A 16,946-nucleotide genomic window follows, 5' to 3' on the forward strand; every position below is an offset into this window, starting at 1 on the left:
TAAACTTAACAAAAAAGAGACTTTTAGAATCTCTCCACGGTCAGTCTGCTTAGTTCAAGAAATGTTTCATTGAAAGAAGGCATTATCTAATGTTTCATTAAAAGCAGTATTAAGCATTGCTTTCTCATGCTGTCCTTCAGCCTTCAGACTTGTAACTCCAAAGGCAGTGAAGGTGAGAGTCAAGTGAATGTGAACCCTGTAAACTCCCCATCTCCATCAGCTACCCTGGGCTGCTTCTATAAACAGTGTAATCCAGAGTATAAATCTCAGGCTAAAATAGACATCAAAGGCTGTTCAGAGGAATCATACCCAAACAAGCTTTTGGCACCATTGTCTGGGAAAAGGGAGTTGCTGCGTGAGGTTGTAGGTGCAAAAAGGGTAAAGGCTTGTAAAGAATGACTGTAGAGGTCAATAGCAGGGACATCCCTCAAGGTAGACAGCTGCGAAGAGAGGGACTCCAAGTTGCAAAGAGCCTGGGAAAGTATTTTGGAGAAGCATGACTGAAAATCAGCTAACTCTAGTCTGCTCTCTGAATTGTCTTTGGGCTAATGAGCCAGGAGAGCAAACAGGATGGACTTTGGGTCTTGCCCAATACAGCTATTCTATGACCTCAGATATTACTAGAGAATCATGGTTTAATGTTTTCATGTGTGTGTTTGTATGTATCTGAAGGTGTTCTGTGTTTCCCAGGTTTGGTATAATTGCTCTTTCCTTTAAAACTTTTATTTGGCCCTAGGATACTTTTGTACTCTTATTACATAATAATGTTGTCTTTTCATCTTTTACTTCTTTTTTGTATACATATTGTTTTGTATGTTAGAATCACAAAGATAACTATGACCTAGATAAATTAATTCTCATTTCCAAGTTTCTAAACAGAAGATGGGAGGGGAACCTGGGAGTTTCTATATGCAGTGTGAATATTGATAAAAGTTTAAAACAAGATCAACACTGAAACAAGCTCATCCTTCATAGCCCTGCTTTGTAATTCTTAATAACTTCATAGCAGCTACTTGCCAATAACCTAAGCATCAACGAATGCACAAAGGCTGGTGTAAAAATCCTACTGAGTGCTTTGCAACTACCATTTTATTTACCAGTTGAAAATGGAGCAGTCGTCCTTTAAGCCAGTGACTGCAAGGGCTTGCTGATGCCAGTGAAGCGCTGGGAGGGACAGGTGGCTCGAGAGCAAAAGGAGGCTTTTGTAATTGCTTGGCAGGGCAGCGCTGTATTAGAGTGCAGCAGCAGTTGGCAGATTGGATTAACGGTCTCCTAGGGGTGAGAGCTGGCACACGAGCTGTATGTTAATACCTGTGGCCTAAGTTGCTTCTGGAGCTGCATTTGTAACAAGAGCATCCACTCTACTCCGCTGCATCACAAAGTCATAAATCCTAAAGCTGGCCTTGAAATTCCCTTTTGGCACTGTCAGTATAATAAGGCTCTCAAAAGTGTAATTTGGAAACTAATCTTTTAATAAAGAATTATTGTCACAAAACAACTGAGATAGATAATCAGATTGTGGAAGGTGAATTAACAGCATTATCTTACAACATGGCAGTCCATCTATTACTGAGGTGGATGTTGCCATCACACTTTATTTATAGTTGTTTTGCAAACTCGAGATGACATTATTTGCAAAGGAACAACTCCTTGGCTTTGCTGTTTTAGAGACCTTTGGTTTGGTGCCTGGAAAATCAGCTTTTAATCCCAGAACACCCTCTGTATGTTTGCAGGACAGATTTACATATTAACCGTGCGTATTGCCTTCGGCGCTTGACCCTGTTGCAATCAGCTTGAGCCTGAGTTACAAATGCTTCTAAAATGCAAGTCCCTGTGGCATGAATGTGCTGTCCCTTCCTGATGTCACCTTGATGTGAGCTTGTTGCCCCTCCAAGGAAGCCTTTCTGGTATGGGTGGCTGGGCATTCACAGCACTGCATGTCTGAAGAGCTGTTCTGGTTGTCCTCTAACACCAAGGGCACTCTTATAGAAAGAAGCTCCTTCAGGCTCACATTGCAATGATTTAGTTTTCAGTCAGAGAATATATTATGAAAATATTTGAAAAACAGAGCCATGCAAAGACTCTTCCTGATGATCCACTGCCTCTTGTGTTCTTGCACTCTCCATCCCTTCTGTATAGCATTTCACTTCCTTCTTCCAAATAATTGCTAAAATTTTGTCCTTGTTCCAGAGACACTCCATTGCCAATCCTTAATTTCCTGGGTATGACTGGGGCAGTTCCTTATTCACACTGGTGTGGTTCAGATGAGGTGCAGACCTATTGGGTCTCTGAGATGCTGGCAGCATAGTGTTGGCTGTGTCATTTCACCCAGGCACAGTTATGCTGGTGGGTCAGGATCCTCCCCTCCTCTTTGCAAGAAAAATGGAAATTTCTTCCCGTAACAACTGTAAAACGTGCATTCCCCATTGCCTCCTTTTGCCCAAACATTAACTTATGTCTGTTCCTCTGGAATACAGAGACAATTATAACAGAGGAAACCAAAATGAGCCAAATGCTCTCTATATTGATTGATTTAGAGACCTCTTCTTACCACCTTTCATACTCAAACCTATTTCCCCCATCTCTGTCCTTTCCTGAGCTCCCCAGACTGTCCTGGAGTGGCACAGCACTCTCAGTGTGCCCTCTTTGCAGCTGTGAGCACATTACACATGTGGCTGATCAGCTGGATACAGTGCAGTGGGTAAGAATATCCCAGATCAGGTGTTTGATGACAGCTGTGGGTTATTGGCTGCCAGCTGAACCCATGCTCAGGAAATGCTCGTCGATAGCATTTCATTTTGGTTTTCTAATTTATTAGTGGATGAAGAGCAATGGGCAGTGTTCCTTAGAGGGCTGTGCAAGCAGGTTGACACACAGCATGAGACTGTGTTAGAGGTACATTACCAGGGAAGTGATAAAATATAAAGGGATAATTCAATGTAGGGACAAAAGAGAATATGCTGTCTCAGAAGAAAGCAAAATAGGTCAGTATCACAATGAATTTGGAAAGTGAGAATGTGGAAGAGACCTTAAATTATATGGCTTTATTGATTTGTTTAGTTCTTGCAAGCAATCAAGCTTCACTGAGCGTAAGGTACAAAATACCAGTATGGATTTTGGTGGATTTTCTTTTTTATTACAGTGACACAAAAGGAGTAGATAGCATGAGGCTTTTGAGAGAATCTAATTCCAAGCTGGTTACTATGAAGCACCTATTAGCAATAAAATGGTGGTAATACTTTGCAAAAATAGTTGGGCTGAGGAGAATACTGCTGACCAGTCTGTCTCCACTGACAGAAAAAAATGAAAAGACCATTACCTAACTATGCCTCAGCCAAAGTAATCCTTTGTGTTCTAAATCACAAATACAAGGGAGAGTGAAGTACAGAAATTCAACAAAAATGTTATGCAGAAGTTGGTGATGAGTTAGAGGAATGGATTTTTCATTCCTTTGGAGGGCCAGTGCGACATAGAAGGCAAAAGAAGGATTTCTTCTCAACAGAACAGAAGGATTTGACAAAAACAATGGTATCATAAAGATTTTCAATCAAGGCAAATGATGACTCATTAAGTGAAAATTTAGTTTTAATGCTGACTTTCCTCAAAAATACAGAAAATTCTGGAAACAGATACAGTGACATGCTTTTATTCCCCACAGAATACCCTAACAATTTATTGCAGTGAGGTGTTTTTAGTCAGATAATGATCCTTTTCTCTGCTGGAAGATTTCTATGAGTGACATAGTTACCCTGGAAAGTTAACCACCATATTTGCTTGCTGGTGATTGACCAAGAGAGGAATCCATATGACAGTGTAGTAGTGACTTAGGTCATCCTTTCCTGTATCCTTTACATACCCGATATGCCTGTGGAGTAGAAGAAAACACAATCTCTTGGTAATGTTTGCTTGTGATTTTCCTCCTGAACTTGTTTTCCTCTCCCTTTCATGCCATTGTTAGATAACAGGGCACCAAATACGTGATCTGCTTGCCAATGCATAGCATCAGCCTTTCTGCATGCAATTTATTCTTTTTGCCCTCTTAATTTGTCAGCTTCAGAGCCTGGTTAAATATCAGAGATATTAAAGGCCAAATGGCAAATCATCTTTTACCTGCATATTTTGCATCACAGCATGAGTTACTGCTCAAGGGTGCCAGGACCATTTTGAAAGGTGGAGTAGGTAGTTATGTCAGATGTTTAGGATTATTCAATTGGTTTGACATTCATATGTGCATTTGGGGATTTGTCTGCTCATAGCACAAGTAGGAAAATGGGCTGTATAATCTGCTTCCAGCAAATGTCTTTTTAGAGACTCTTTGTGGGAAACCCTTTTAATGGATCTGACAGTTCCTGTTTCACCAGCCACTTGTGCTGTATTTTTACTGTCTTACTATAGAGTATAAAAGGAGGTAGATTATAAAGACAACTTGGGTCTGTTAAGAATCCTGAGGGGGTCTATTATCTGGAGATATACTTTATTGTTACAGACTAAAAAGTGATTAATTTTAGCCAGATAACTCCTGAGCACTTTATGATTAATTACATTAAATATATATTCTTGCTATTTTCAGACTTTAGCTAACTGTTGTACAATTTTATTTCTGATGACTATTTATAGGGTTTGTTTTTATTTGAGTGTGCTGGGATCACTTTTTGGACTAAATGTGTGATTCCTGAAAAAGAAGAGAAAGACACTCAACATTAGAAATCTTGTATTAAACCTTGCAAACTACTTTATGACACAGCTTGCACTTCTGCTCTGCCCTGTAGCTCTTCCCTTGTGAACTCTAAGATTTACGGGATTTTTTGTGAGTTTTCTCGGTAATTCTTTAATGTAAATAACACTACTGCATAAAAGGCCAGGTGGCTCTGTGGAGCCATTTGTAAAATCGATGAAAATCATGCTTTACTCCGGTATTTATCGAGTCAGTAATAATCATGAGATCACCACAGCCAGTCCACCTGGGTTTATTCTCCAACCCACGAGCTGTTTTATAAGCTGAGTGATAAGACCCTAAATTAGCTGGCTTTTATAGAACAGCCTGTTGAAAGATGAGAGGATTGGGCTGATTTGGAGAGCCTTCTTCTCAGGGCTTTCCCCCCTTTCTTTGTTTCTAAACATCTGAAAGAAGATGCCTCTTCATATTGATTCAGCACCTTGTCATGCAAAGATAAAAGAAAGCCTTTCCATAAATGCTGGTTACTGGTGGTGCTAGCAGGTCATCAGCCCACCAAGTGTGTCAGAAACTGAATAGTAGAGAAGGTGGAAATGTAAACTAAACTCCTCCTTTTTTTACTGTTACTAGTGCTAAATCCTCAGCAGGTAGTGTAAACTTTTATACCAGCCAAAAACCCATTTCACAAAATTTCTGGACTTACATCACATATTTCTGCAGTTGCTTTGGGGCAGGAACAAGAGTTCTAATGGGTTCTAATTTAAGGTATATGAGTAGTCAAAATGAATAAATTAGTCCAATTCTATTCTATTCTTAAATATCATGTAGTTTCTATTTTAGTAAGCCCTGCTGAACTAGAAGCATTTAAGCAAGTGCTTTCAAGGAGACATTACTCTACCATTCACACCATTCTTTGCTCTGTGGTAATAGAGCATAGAAATTTCTTTTTCTATTTTGTTTCTATGTCTTGTTGGAACCAGTTTCCTTACTGTTTTGGAATTTAGTGGTATGGGAGAGGCAGATGCTCTTGTCTACTGCTCTGTATGCTGCAGTGTTTCTGTTTCTGCTGTCATCTGGTCATGTCCGGGTTTCTTCTGTAGGTTGCATAAAATGAGGTCAGTGGCTTCACAACCAGGTGTTGTCATATGTAGTTATTCCTGTATTCTTCTGAAATTTAGGGAGATAATTGCCTTTCCAAGACTTCACTGGGAATGGATAGACCTGTCTCTCAGCCCCTTTATGATTTCAGTGTAAACATGCACCTGTTGCAGAGCATGATGTAGATTAAAAGTAAACAAGATCCGTGCTGTGACCTGGGATGAGAGGCCCAGTGGGAACATTTCTGGCACAATGGTTTTAGTATAATGACTTCTACAGCACTTGTTGGTGACAGCTGGTATAGGAGCTTCTGTCAACCAATTGTGGTAATACCTAGGGCCCTTCAGAGCAGTCTCAAACCTGTTCTAACTTATGGTGGTGAGATAACTTGGCACACAGAGTGTACAGAGCAAAACAGTTGTCAAAAGCTCTGCTACCCTCAAATATGCCTCTCTACTGAGAGGATCTGTATGCTTCTGGGATCCAGCCAAAAATCAGGGCTAAGAGCAATATAAACTAAACTCTTCAGTTTTTTCTGATACTAGTGATAAATCCTCAGCAATCAGTGCAATGGCTTTTATCACACCCTTCCATAGGGAAGGGAAACATTTATTTTTGTTGGCCAAGCCTCAGAAAAAGAGAGGTTAAATGAAATGAATACTAACTTTTAAGAACTGTCAAGTCTCTGAGTGTTAGCTTTGAATTTCAGAAGAATGCTCATCTTTTCCCTGTACTTTTCCCTGCTGTGGGATTTTCCTGCTGGTAAGTGAATAGCCTAGTTCATCTCAACCCCAGCAGAAATTTTAGTGGAGATGTTAAGCACACATAGTCATCCTCTCAAAAAGTTGAATTAACTTGATTTGGTTTGTGTATCTAAGACAAATGCAGCCATTTCATTTCTCAGAAAGACATAAGAGATGTTTCTCTTGGATTCTTGTCTGCTTAGGAGTGTTGTTTGCTGTGTGTTTTCCAAATAGGTTTGAAATAGGGCTGAGAAGGACTTTAGAGCTGCATGTGCTTGTGTTCTTAAAACTGTAATAGTAATAATTGTCTGATGCTGAAATCTTTGCTCATACAAATAGTTCTTGTTTACAGGAAGAAACCTACTGATTTTAAGGATTTATTTGAAAAAGCATTGCTCCTGTGAGTGAACTCTGACAGACTTTGAGGATTGTATACTATAGCACAGCTTGTGTGAGATAGTTTAGAGTCTGACCAAAGAACAGAGATGATGACAAACGGCATTCAGAAAATAAAGGAGTTCTCTGAGTGTCGTGCAACTTTTACTTTCCCCACTCCTGAACTCTCTCTGCAAAGAAAATACTTTACCTCAGTCTCCGTTAATGGCTCTAAGACAGCTCTGAACTCTTCAGCATTGCTGTAGGACTCTGTACCAGATGTCCTGCTCAAAATTTCCCTGCCTGTTTCCTTTCCCTCCAGCCTGCTACATTTTTCTTTTTTTGCCTGAAGGCATCTGTTCATACTCATTTTGGGGGCTGCCTTTGATATCTGACAATGCAGCCTGGCTTATTACCTTGAACAACAGTCCTGGCCTCAGATCACAATTTATCTATATCTACATAATTTTCTACCTCCCCCTGCCAGGATATTTGAAGTCAAAAGTGTCTCAGTGTTTTATGACAATATATTATCAGATTTTTAATATCTGTAGACAAATTTAGTCCTCCAGTGCTTTTTAAGAAATTTTAGCAGTTTTGGGACTTTATCAAAGCTGGAATAAACTCTAAGGCCACATGCATCAGCCAGGTCTCAGGTATCAGCATTATAAGATTCAAGAGCTCTTTGGTATGATTGGATGAGGGTGAGAAAATGGTAATTTATTTGATATCATCTGAAGCAGGTGGATCTAAAAAGACACCTGTACTAAAATAAATGCTAGCTTGTAGTGAATTCACTTATATTCCTAGACCTTCCCTTATTATCAACACACCAGAGAATCACCTTGCTGTAGGAGTCTTTATGGATCTGAAGCCTAAAAGGAGATAGGATTTTGGTATGTGACCTCATGATGTCCTTGTAATGAAGAGAGTGAATTGCACAGGGAAGAAGGGTATCACATCAATCTGGCATCAGTCTCTGCATTTCATACATAGAAATCCAGTGCTTCTGCCTCTATGCCCATTTTTCAGGGAGCTCATGCAGTAGTGTAAGGATTTAGTGTTTGAATTCAAAATGCAACAGAGAAGTTTGTTTTAATATCTTCAGGATGGTGTGCCTTGTGTTTATCTGTCTCTTTACTGAGACCCCCAAAGTTGTAAGCCTGTTACAGACACCTCTGTGCAGGCTTGCCCTCAAGAGTGATGGGTTGTGAGTCATGCTTGCTTGTGATGCGAGTGATGTGCCTGGGATGGCCCCTACTGAGACTGACAGCATCATCCAGGACATCTCATGGTTTCTTGGCATAAGTAAAAAAAGGAGTATTTGTGCAAAACCAGAGGAATCTAGGAAAAATTATTTTGATCAGACAAACTTGATTGGTGAAGCAAGTGTTCAAGAAGTTTCTTCCTTGTCTGTTAGGAGATTTATTTATTTAGTAGCATACAGTAAGAGGACAGAATTGCAAAAGGGACTGCCTGTATAAATTTGTGTAAAGTGATTCATATTTAGACCTTTAACTCTAGTGCCCTGACTTCTGTGTTGCTCAGCATTACCCACCTTGGGCGACCACTGATCACTGTTAGGTTTGTGTTGTCAGTAGAGGAAAATCACCGACTCTTAAGTTGCTGACATTGACTCTGGTGTTATTATTTACTTCTTAGAAAATAAGTAATAAACTCTGCCCTCTGAGATGAGCTGCTGTGTGAGCCGACCAGCTCCTCCCCAAGGCCCAAAGAGCACAGACTGTTATGAAGATGCAATTTAGCAGGTCATAGAAACGTGAGGTCAGCTTTATGCCCTAAGTCAATACAGTTTTATTTGCTGACTGACAGGAGTCTGACAGCCTGCTTGGCGATCACCCAGCATCATTCCCTGTTTCACTTATGTGGAAATAAAGCAAAAAATATGCGTTAAATCCCTGTTGTGTCTAGTTATAATGATGGAGAATGTCTCCAGCTGACCAAGGTGTCCTCATTAATGACTGTTCTATATTTAGCCTTTGCAGAGCCCATGTGCCCCCAGTTTAATCAAAGACCTGGTAGCCATGGTAACGACACCGAGCATCTGGGTGTATACGATTTGCCAAACACTGTAATAAAGTGCAGGATGAAAAGAACACACAACAGCTTTAAGTGGATTAATGTATTGTTCTTTTTTTACTATAGATTTTGAAGTGTTTATGAGAGCTTCCCAGCCATAAATGCTAGATCATTTTTGCAGAAAAAGAGCCCTATTAACACAGGTGACAATTACTAATCTCTTTTTTCTGTTGTCTTTTTCTTAATTCATTTTGCAGGTTTATCAGCATTCATACACAGCGTATTATGTCCTCAGCAAAATACCTCATGGGTAAGCAATTTTTCAATGTCTTCATTTTAAAATTCAGCCATTAAGAACCTGCAAAACAACCTGTATTGTGACAAAAGGTTTCCTGTGACAGCCCTTTGCAAGGGTCTGACTTTCAGAGGCAGCATCCACTGAGCTGTGTGTTGTGCAGGAGATGACAAAGTCTGGAAGCTGAAGTGGTCAACTTCCCCAGAGAGTCAGACTGCATGAATTTTGTATTCCAGATTTCAAGCTTTTGTCTAGAATATAGATGTGGTGTCGTCTGGCGGAGAGCCACAGTTGGTCACTCACCAGAGCATTGGAGAAGAGAAAGCTCCAGGGAGACCTTATTGCAGCCTTTCAGTATCTGAGGGGGGCCTGCAAGGGAGATGGAGAAGGACTTTCTTCAAGGGCATGGAATGATAGGGCAAGGCTTCAAAAACTGAAAAAGGGTACATATACATTAGATATTAGGAGTAAATTTTTCCTGTGAGGGTGGTGAGGCACTACAACAAGTTGTCCAGAGCAGCTGTGGCTGCTCCATCCCTGGAAGTGTTCAAGGCCAGGTTGGATGGGGCTCTGAGAAACCTGGTCTCATAGAAGGCAACCCTGTCCACAGGAGGAGAATTGGAGCTGGATGGTTTTTAAGGTCCCTTCCAACCCACACCATTATGTGATTCTTGGATTCTTTAGCACTGATTTGTTGCAGTTTTTTAAACCCTCCCTCTGGCCCAGCTGATAAGAAATGGGATACCACCACACCAATAAGTCATAATATAGGCCTATGATTGTACATGATGTTTCAGAGTGACATTTACATAACACCAGTGGAAATTAATAACTTACACAACAAAATTCCTTAGTTCACTGTCATGAAATACAAAGCTAAAAGCCAGGAAGCTGGTGTCAGGTTGTGTGTTTGAAGTCATAATGGTGTTAACTGTGCAGAAATGGTAAAAAGGGACAATATAGTTGTGCTCTGCCATTTCTACAGAGCATTGCACATGACTCTAGTTATAAAAAAATATCATTTTAATACGTTCTTCACTAAGTTGCCATTACCATACTTGATGGCTAAAACAGCAAGTGTTTGGAATCTTTGCAATGAATGGCGAAACATGCAAAGTTTGAAAAAGTCTGCCTGGTTTGTACACAGGGAGATCATAGGATTGCCAGGTAACTCAGGCTGGAAACATTCTTCCAGTGTCCAACCTCCTGCTCAGAGAAGGTTACTCAGAGCTTTATCCAGCTGGATTTTGGAAACCTGCATGGATGGGAACTGCACAGGCTCACTGAGTAATTTCTCCCACTCCCTGACTGTCCTCATGGGGAGAAAGTTGCTCCTTGTATCCAATCTGAACTTCTCCTTTCAGTTTCTATCCACTGTCTCTCACCCACACCACTGTATTAAATGGATTACAGTGTCTCTGACTTAGGAAAACTCCAGAACATGTCCTAAAGTCCTGTTGATTTCTGCTTCCACAGGCCAGGGCTTTGCCCCCGGGAGAGGGCAGGATCCTGCCCATGCCTGTGTGCCCAGTATTTCCTATTGCTTTCTGTAGGCAGCTCCCACTGTGCCTGTGTGCTGTGGATTAGCAGCCTTCTCCCTGGACAGTTCTCAGGGGAGCTATATTTTTTAACACAGGTATGATGATGTCTTAAGGGCAAAAGTCCTAGAAATCAGACATTGCAACATGTACATTTTTGAGCCTCCTGCTCTCTTTCCAATCCATTTTCTTTGGTACAGTAGCCAGTGAGTTTAACAATGGAGAAGTACAGATACAATGGCAAGGTACAAAGACTTCTCTCAGCATTTTTTCCCCATAAAAATACTAGCTACATTCAGGTGTTCCTCAGGGATTTGTCTCAGCACACTTGTCCACACGCACACAAAACCAACAGGAAAAAACAAACCAACCCGCAAAAAACCTGCAACCCTATAACAACAGCAACAAACCTCTAAAAAAACAACAACAAAGCTAAAATAACTCCTTTGGTTCTACTTAGTGACAGAGAAATGATACTCATACAAAAGAATGTGTACTAGAGACATACGTGATTTAAAATCTGTGAGCCCAGGAGCTTGTGCAGCCTGCCTCCCTCCAGCTTGCATCTTGTAATTGGCTCACCACAAAAAATCATGAGTTTGAGGTTAAATTGTTTCTGTGTATGGTTGGAACTTGGGAATTACAAAGTTTATGGGCATCAACCAAGTTAAAGCTCTAGTGTTCATGTGTTCCAGATTCTTCAGTCTCTTCCTTTCCGTGCCTCAACCTGGTCTTTGCTTGTTGGGGGTTTTTTGGTTTGTTTTTTTTCTCCCAGGAATTTACTTGATTTATTTACTTTTTGAAAACTCTGTCTTTCTGGCAATGTATCTGAGAAGCACCTCATGGGCTGAAAGGATGTTCAGTGACATGATGAAGACACAGCATGAGCACATAAGCTTTGTATCTGCAGCAAACCTGGCTAAGAGTGAAAAGATTTGACTGGCAGTAAAGTCCTATTCCAGACAAAACAAGGGTGGAAAAACCAGAAGTAGCACACATACTATGTATAAGAAGTGCTAAAAAATAACAATACAGTGGTCCAGCAGTTTTCTACTGCTAGATGATCTTTCTTTGTCCCAGAAAACCAGCTTCTTGTTCCCTCCAGCTTTAACTGTATTGCACACTAAGATGTGGTTCCCGTTGCTCTCCATGTTTGGTTGGGCAGTGGTGCAGGGAGTTGGAGAGTTGGATGTGTCAGGGAGGAAGCATCCAGCACCAGGGGAAGATCTGGAAAGTGGGAGCATAGCAGAAGGCACGCTGATGTGTCAGGCACTGGTGTCTCCACAGAATGATGTAGTGGTGGATCAGGAGACTGCAAGGGTTGGAAGGGTCACTCCACCTCGTCTTGGTGCAGGTGTGGTTTACAAAGTTTAGGCTTTAGGTACACGCACAGACATTGTAAACCATTCTGTACAGTAACAATTTCATTGATCTTTGAAGTGATCATAGTGTATGTGCGTGGTGGAAAGGGTGGCACATTACCATGTCCCTGGAACAGGGGCATTTATCATTCCTGTGGAGTTCTGAGTACATTTTAGGGTGGTGCATGAGGAGAGAGGACAGGTGTAGCAGGTGAACATGATGTAACAGGTGGTGAAATACATCAACTGAAAGCCTTTGTTGGATGAAAAGGTAAAAATCTTCACTGAGTATTTCATATTTAACACAGGAATATTGCACTAATGGATGTGTGTGGAGGAAGGTTGTTGAGGACAGGACCAAGCACACTGACACTGCTCAAAGTTCAGTTCAGTTTGACATTCCAGGTCCTTTGGTGACAGTGACATTTGCAACCCACAAGCAGCATCCTTGTCCTCCACCTGACAATAACAGGAGTGACAAAATTCTGCACTAGGCAACAACCCCTTTGCCATTTTATAAACTTTTTCATGCATTAATCCTCTTCTGCAAGTAGGCACCATCTTTACACCTTGTTGGTGTGTGCCCCTGTCCCCTTGCCATACCTCCATCTCAGCAGCTGAGACAGTGACTGATATGGAATAAACTCACTCCCCTCCACTGTGTCCCTCCTGCTCATCAGACACTCATTCCTGGAAACACTGTGGCAGTGTGACTTCCCCTGCACTCTCTCTACCTCAGCTATGATCTGCCTCATCAAGCAATTTAGCATTTGTACCCACTAATGCCCTTGCTAAACCCCTGCTGAGGCCAACTAATAAGGAAACCAATTAACCTAATCTGTGGCATCACTTTTAAAATAAAATGGCATTAATCTCCCAGCATAAATTGTTTTTTAAAGGGAGTTTTCTCATTATTTTTGTTATGTTTTGCAGGCTCTCCAGATTCAGGCTCTGTCTGAAGTCAAAAGGGGCTCCTACCAATGTTTTCCAGATTTCACCTGAGCTCTCAATAAGTTTGACAAGCCAATTTGGGCACATCCTTAGCACATACGTTCCCGAATGGCATTTTATACAGAACTGCAACATTCTTCCATAAGAGCTATTGCCAAAATAAATTCCCCACATAAGGGGTGGCAGCACATTTTAGCTCTCTATAGGACAACTAGTAGATGCCAATGACGTAGAATCAAAAAATCTGATTTAAAAATTAAAATAAGCCAGAGGTAGAAAAAAGAGACCTCACAAATTTAATATCTCCCTTTTTGTTATTTCAGCTCTTCACAGTCTCTTGGTAGACTCAGGGTAGAAACCCCTCCTGTTTGACACATTTGCCTTCTGCTTTCAGTGGCCCGTGGTTTACAGTTCCCACGGGGGGAACCAGCTGAGATCTGCAGTTCTTGTTTTCCTGGGTGGAGGTGTGTAGGGGGTTATGTTCAGTTCAGCTTTCCGTCGTGTCACGCATTTTTCTGCTGCTGCTCATCCAAAAACGATGCTGGCTCTGGGTGCCATCTAGTGGAACCAGCCTCACGTTCCCTGGGATGAACATCTCTGCCCTGTCCCATCTGCTCCCCTCGGAACGCTGCTGCTTTTCAGATATATCTGCCGATAACTGCTTACAGCTGTCTCCACTATAAATATTTTTGCAAAGTTCTTCTCACAACCCCACAGTTGCACCTGCTGCATTGTAATTGCCAACTAGTTGAAATTTATAGGTACTGCGATAGCATCTGCAGGTCCAGATGTGGAACAGGGAGCTCTCCTGCAAAGTCCTGGGAAAAAGTGGATAGCCAATGTCATATACAGTTATTTCCTAATATTATTTTTCCTAACTTTGGAAAATAAGAATTTAGCTGTACAATGCAGGCAAAAGCCTACTTATGAAATCCAGGCATGGAAAATAGTTTTATTCTCTTCTGTTTTTTTTAATAATGGTCCTCCTACCAAGTCCAATATGGATTATCTTAGTCATTTATATCTTCACTGAAATAAGGAAAAAAGCTAAGTTTGGTCAGGGTTTCTGTGGTCCCTTACCACATTAAGGTCATTTTACACCAGTGTGTGCTGCTGGACCACTTGTTTGATCTGGAACTGCAGGTCCTAAACAAGAGCTAATTTTAAGTTTTTTGCTATGGTCAGCAGAAATATTACACTTTTTTTACAATTGTGTTCCCATTCCCCAAAATAAAGCCCAACGTAAAAAATTAACAACAACATTTCTTCCAACCCCCTAGTGTTCACACAATTCTTCATGAACCATTTCCTTCCTCTCACAGCCAAGTGGCAGAGATTAGTGCTTTCCTCCTCCTGTGAGCTCTTAGTGTGGCATGAACTCATTCCACTGGGGTGTATGAGTGGGAGCTTCCAAATGTGCTTACTGGGATCAGCAGTTATTCCCACTCCTCATTGGTTTTGTGTATGAGAATGAGGGAATTGTACCCAGTTACTCCTAAGCAGAATCCATATTTCTTCCCAAATCCATAAATTGTACTCAGAGTAAGTAGAGTACAGGTGCACTTATGGAGCTGAGTGCAGCTCTTCCTGCCTCCACTGCAGAGGGTCTGTAAGATCCTGCACGTGTCCCCCATGCTGAGCTCCAGTAACTTCAAGAGAAGTCCCATGAGTGGAGTGAGTGCATAATACGTGCTGGAGCTCCACAGAAGTGATAACACGGGAAGGAACTGAGCCAGTGCTTCACTGTGGGTAAATTTTCAAAGTGATGTCTACAGACCTCTCTGCAGAGCTCTTGCTATTCTTCCTGCTGCCTTCTTTTATACAAGACTAGCAGGAAAGAAATGGACTTTAAAATTAATTAGAGAAAACTTAATCACTTTTGTATGTATCCTATTGTAGAGTATTTCAAAAGACAACAAGGTTTCCCTTGCACACGCTTCCATTTCCACATTCTCAGTAAAAGGAAATTGTGTTTCCTTATTTAAAATCAGGGATAAAAGAACATCAGGGAACTGACTCTACTTCACACACCTGCCCATTTGACCAAGGCTGTTCTATTTTATTTTGATCTGGCCTGTTATGCCCCTTCTCTGTACATTAAAGAAACTCCTGTGCCTCAATGTCCCCAACTGCCAATTTCTCAAGAAGAGAAATTGTACTTGCCCAATAGAGGCAATATGTGATAATTATTGTGGAGAGTACTGCACAATTTCACTCTTTAACATTTAGAAACTTGTACTAGTGCCCACATTTTATTTTAAGAGGAAAAAGTGCGGTTTTTAATAGAATCTGTTTTCAGCTAATTAGATTTTACTTAGAGGAGCAGAATATTTTCACCCAACAATGATCTGTAGAGTTTGAAGTAAAACCTTTATTAAAAGGTATGTAAAACCAAATAAAAATGTGAAATTTGTTAAATAAGTAGAAAAATGTATTCTGCAGTTAGTGAAGAATCTGCTTTTGCTACTCTTTGTCTCTTCTCCCTCTTTGACAATTATCATTCTGTAGTTTCCATGGCATTTTGAGATAGTTCATGTAGTTAATTAAGGCATTTCTGCAGTGTGGTGACTTTTATGCCAGACCATAAATAAGAACATCCTCATCATGTCATATGCTTTTCCAGTTGCATTTTGACAACAGAAAACTGGCTCTTGGAAAATTAAATTTGGTAGCTTGATCATGGAGTCTGAACTTGCATTCTCTGATGTGGATAAGAACTTTTCATCTGAGTTTATGAACATTTGGCTTAAGCCCTGGTGGAGCTGTTCTTCCTTTTAATAATCTTCTGAATTAAACACTCTGTAAATCACTAAAATAGTGGTTAAATCACATACCAGCTTATTGCTTATGAATACATTTTGTACCTCTTTAAAAAGAAATAGCCAGCATTTCATTAAGCAAAGCTACTATTTGAGCATCACTCACTTCCAGACAGTGGCAGGTTGAAAGCAGCTCAGCCTCTGAAGGCAGTTAAGGCAGGACTCCTGCCTGCGCTGGTGGGAGGAAATCCACTTCAGCAGCTCAACACCATATCATTTCACCAGGGGATTTGCCACTTGCTCACCCATGTTGGTCGCTGCATAGCATTTTTTTATGTGAAATATTCCGTTCTTGTGTAGGCAGAGCAATTCTTACTACATGCTTCTTTCTTCCAGAATCAGTTGTGATGTGGGTGGACACCTTAGAAACCATATATAATGATAATAATAACGAATGGTCCCCCTGAGGGGAGGATTTGATATTAAAAATTAGAGTAATGACTAAAAAAAAAAAACAACTTGGATAATTAATAGTTAGATGCAAATGTTAGCACTTTAGCAGAGAAAAGCCCAGCAACCATTGTCCTTATTTTACAGAAAAGGTCAATAGCTTATGGCTCATCAGGAAATTTAAAAAAAAAAGAAGGAAAGGTTTGCAGCAAACTCTCCCATAGTGTTTTTCAGAGACAGCACCCCCCTGCAATGAAGGCAGGGCTCCTATTCAAGTTTATTCTCGAATAAAATGTGCTTCACTGGGGAGAAACATATTTGCATTTGGAAATGTTCACATGTCTCAAAGTGAATGAACCTCCTCTTGTCCCCAGGCTGTAGTGAGCCTCCAAAACATAGTCACTGCCAGAGGGTACAAGGACATCCCAACACTGCCCACCAGCAAAAACTGGCTCCTTGACGTGGTTTTTTCTCTTTATCCATACTCAACAAGTTTGAGTGAGTACAGAGTTTTGACAGAAAAGAGAAATAAAGTTGGATGAAAGAGACTGTCTAAAATGATGGTGCATGACACCGAATAGGCGAGTAACTACAGCCTGTACAATTGCTGCTTCCAGGCATCACCTTCTCAGGAGTAAAATCGTTCTGTAGGTAGTTTTCC

The 16,946-nt window shown here is 40.8% G+C and overlaps 1 protein-coding gene across 4 annotated transcripts in view; it reads left to right on the forward strand.

The window, feature by feature from the left end:
• Positions 1-16,946, forward strand: part of DPP6 (dipeptidyl peptidase like 6) — a 547,763-nt gene that overhangs the window by 419,454 nt on the left and 111,363 nt on the right. For all 4 annotated transcript variants that reach the window (XM_071559976.1, XM_071559978.1, XM_071559975.1 and 1 more), the window contains one exon: positions 9,189-9,241. In XM_071559976.1, the coding sequence (XP_071416077.1) occupies positions 9,189-9,241 (53 nt within the window). The remainder of the gene's footprint in view (positions 1-9,188; positions 9,242-16,946) is intronic.

This window comes from Pithys albifrons, chromosome 7 (assembly GCF_047495875.1).
Source record: "Pithys albifrons albifrons isolate INPA30051 chromosome 7, PitAlb_v1, whole genome shotgun sequence".
Taxonomy (NCBI): Eukaryota; Metazoa; Chordata; class Aves; order Passeriformes; family Thamnophilidae; genus Pithys; species Pithys albifrons.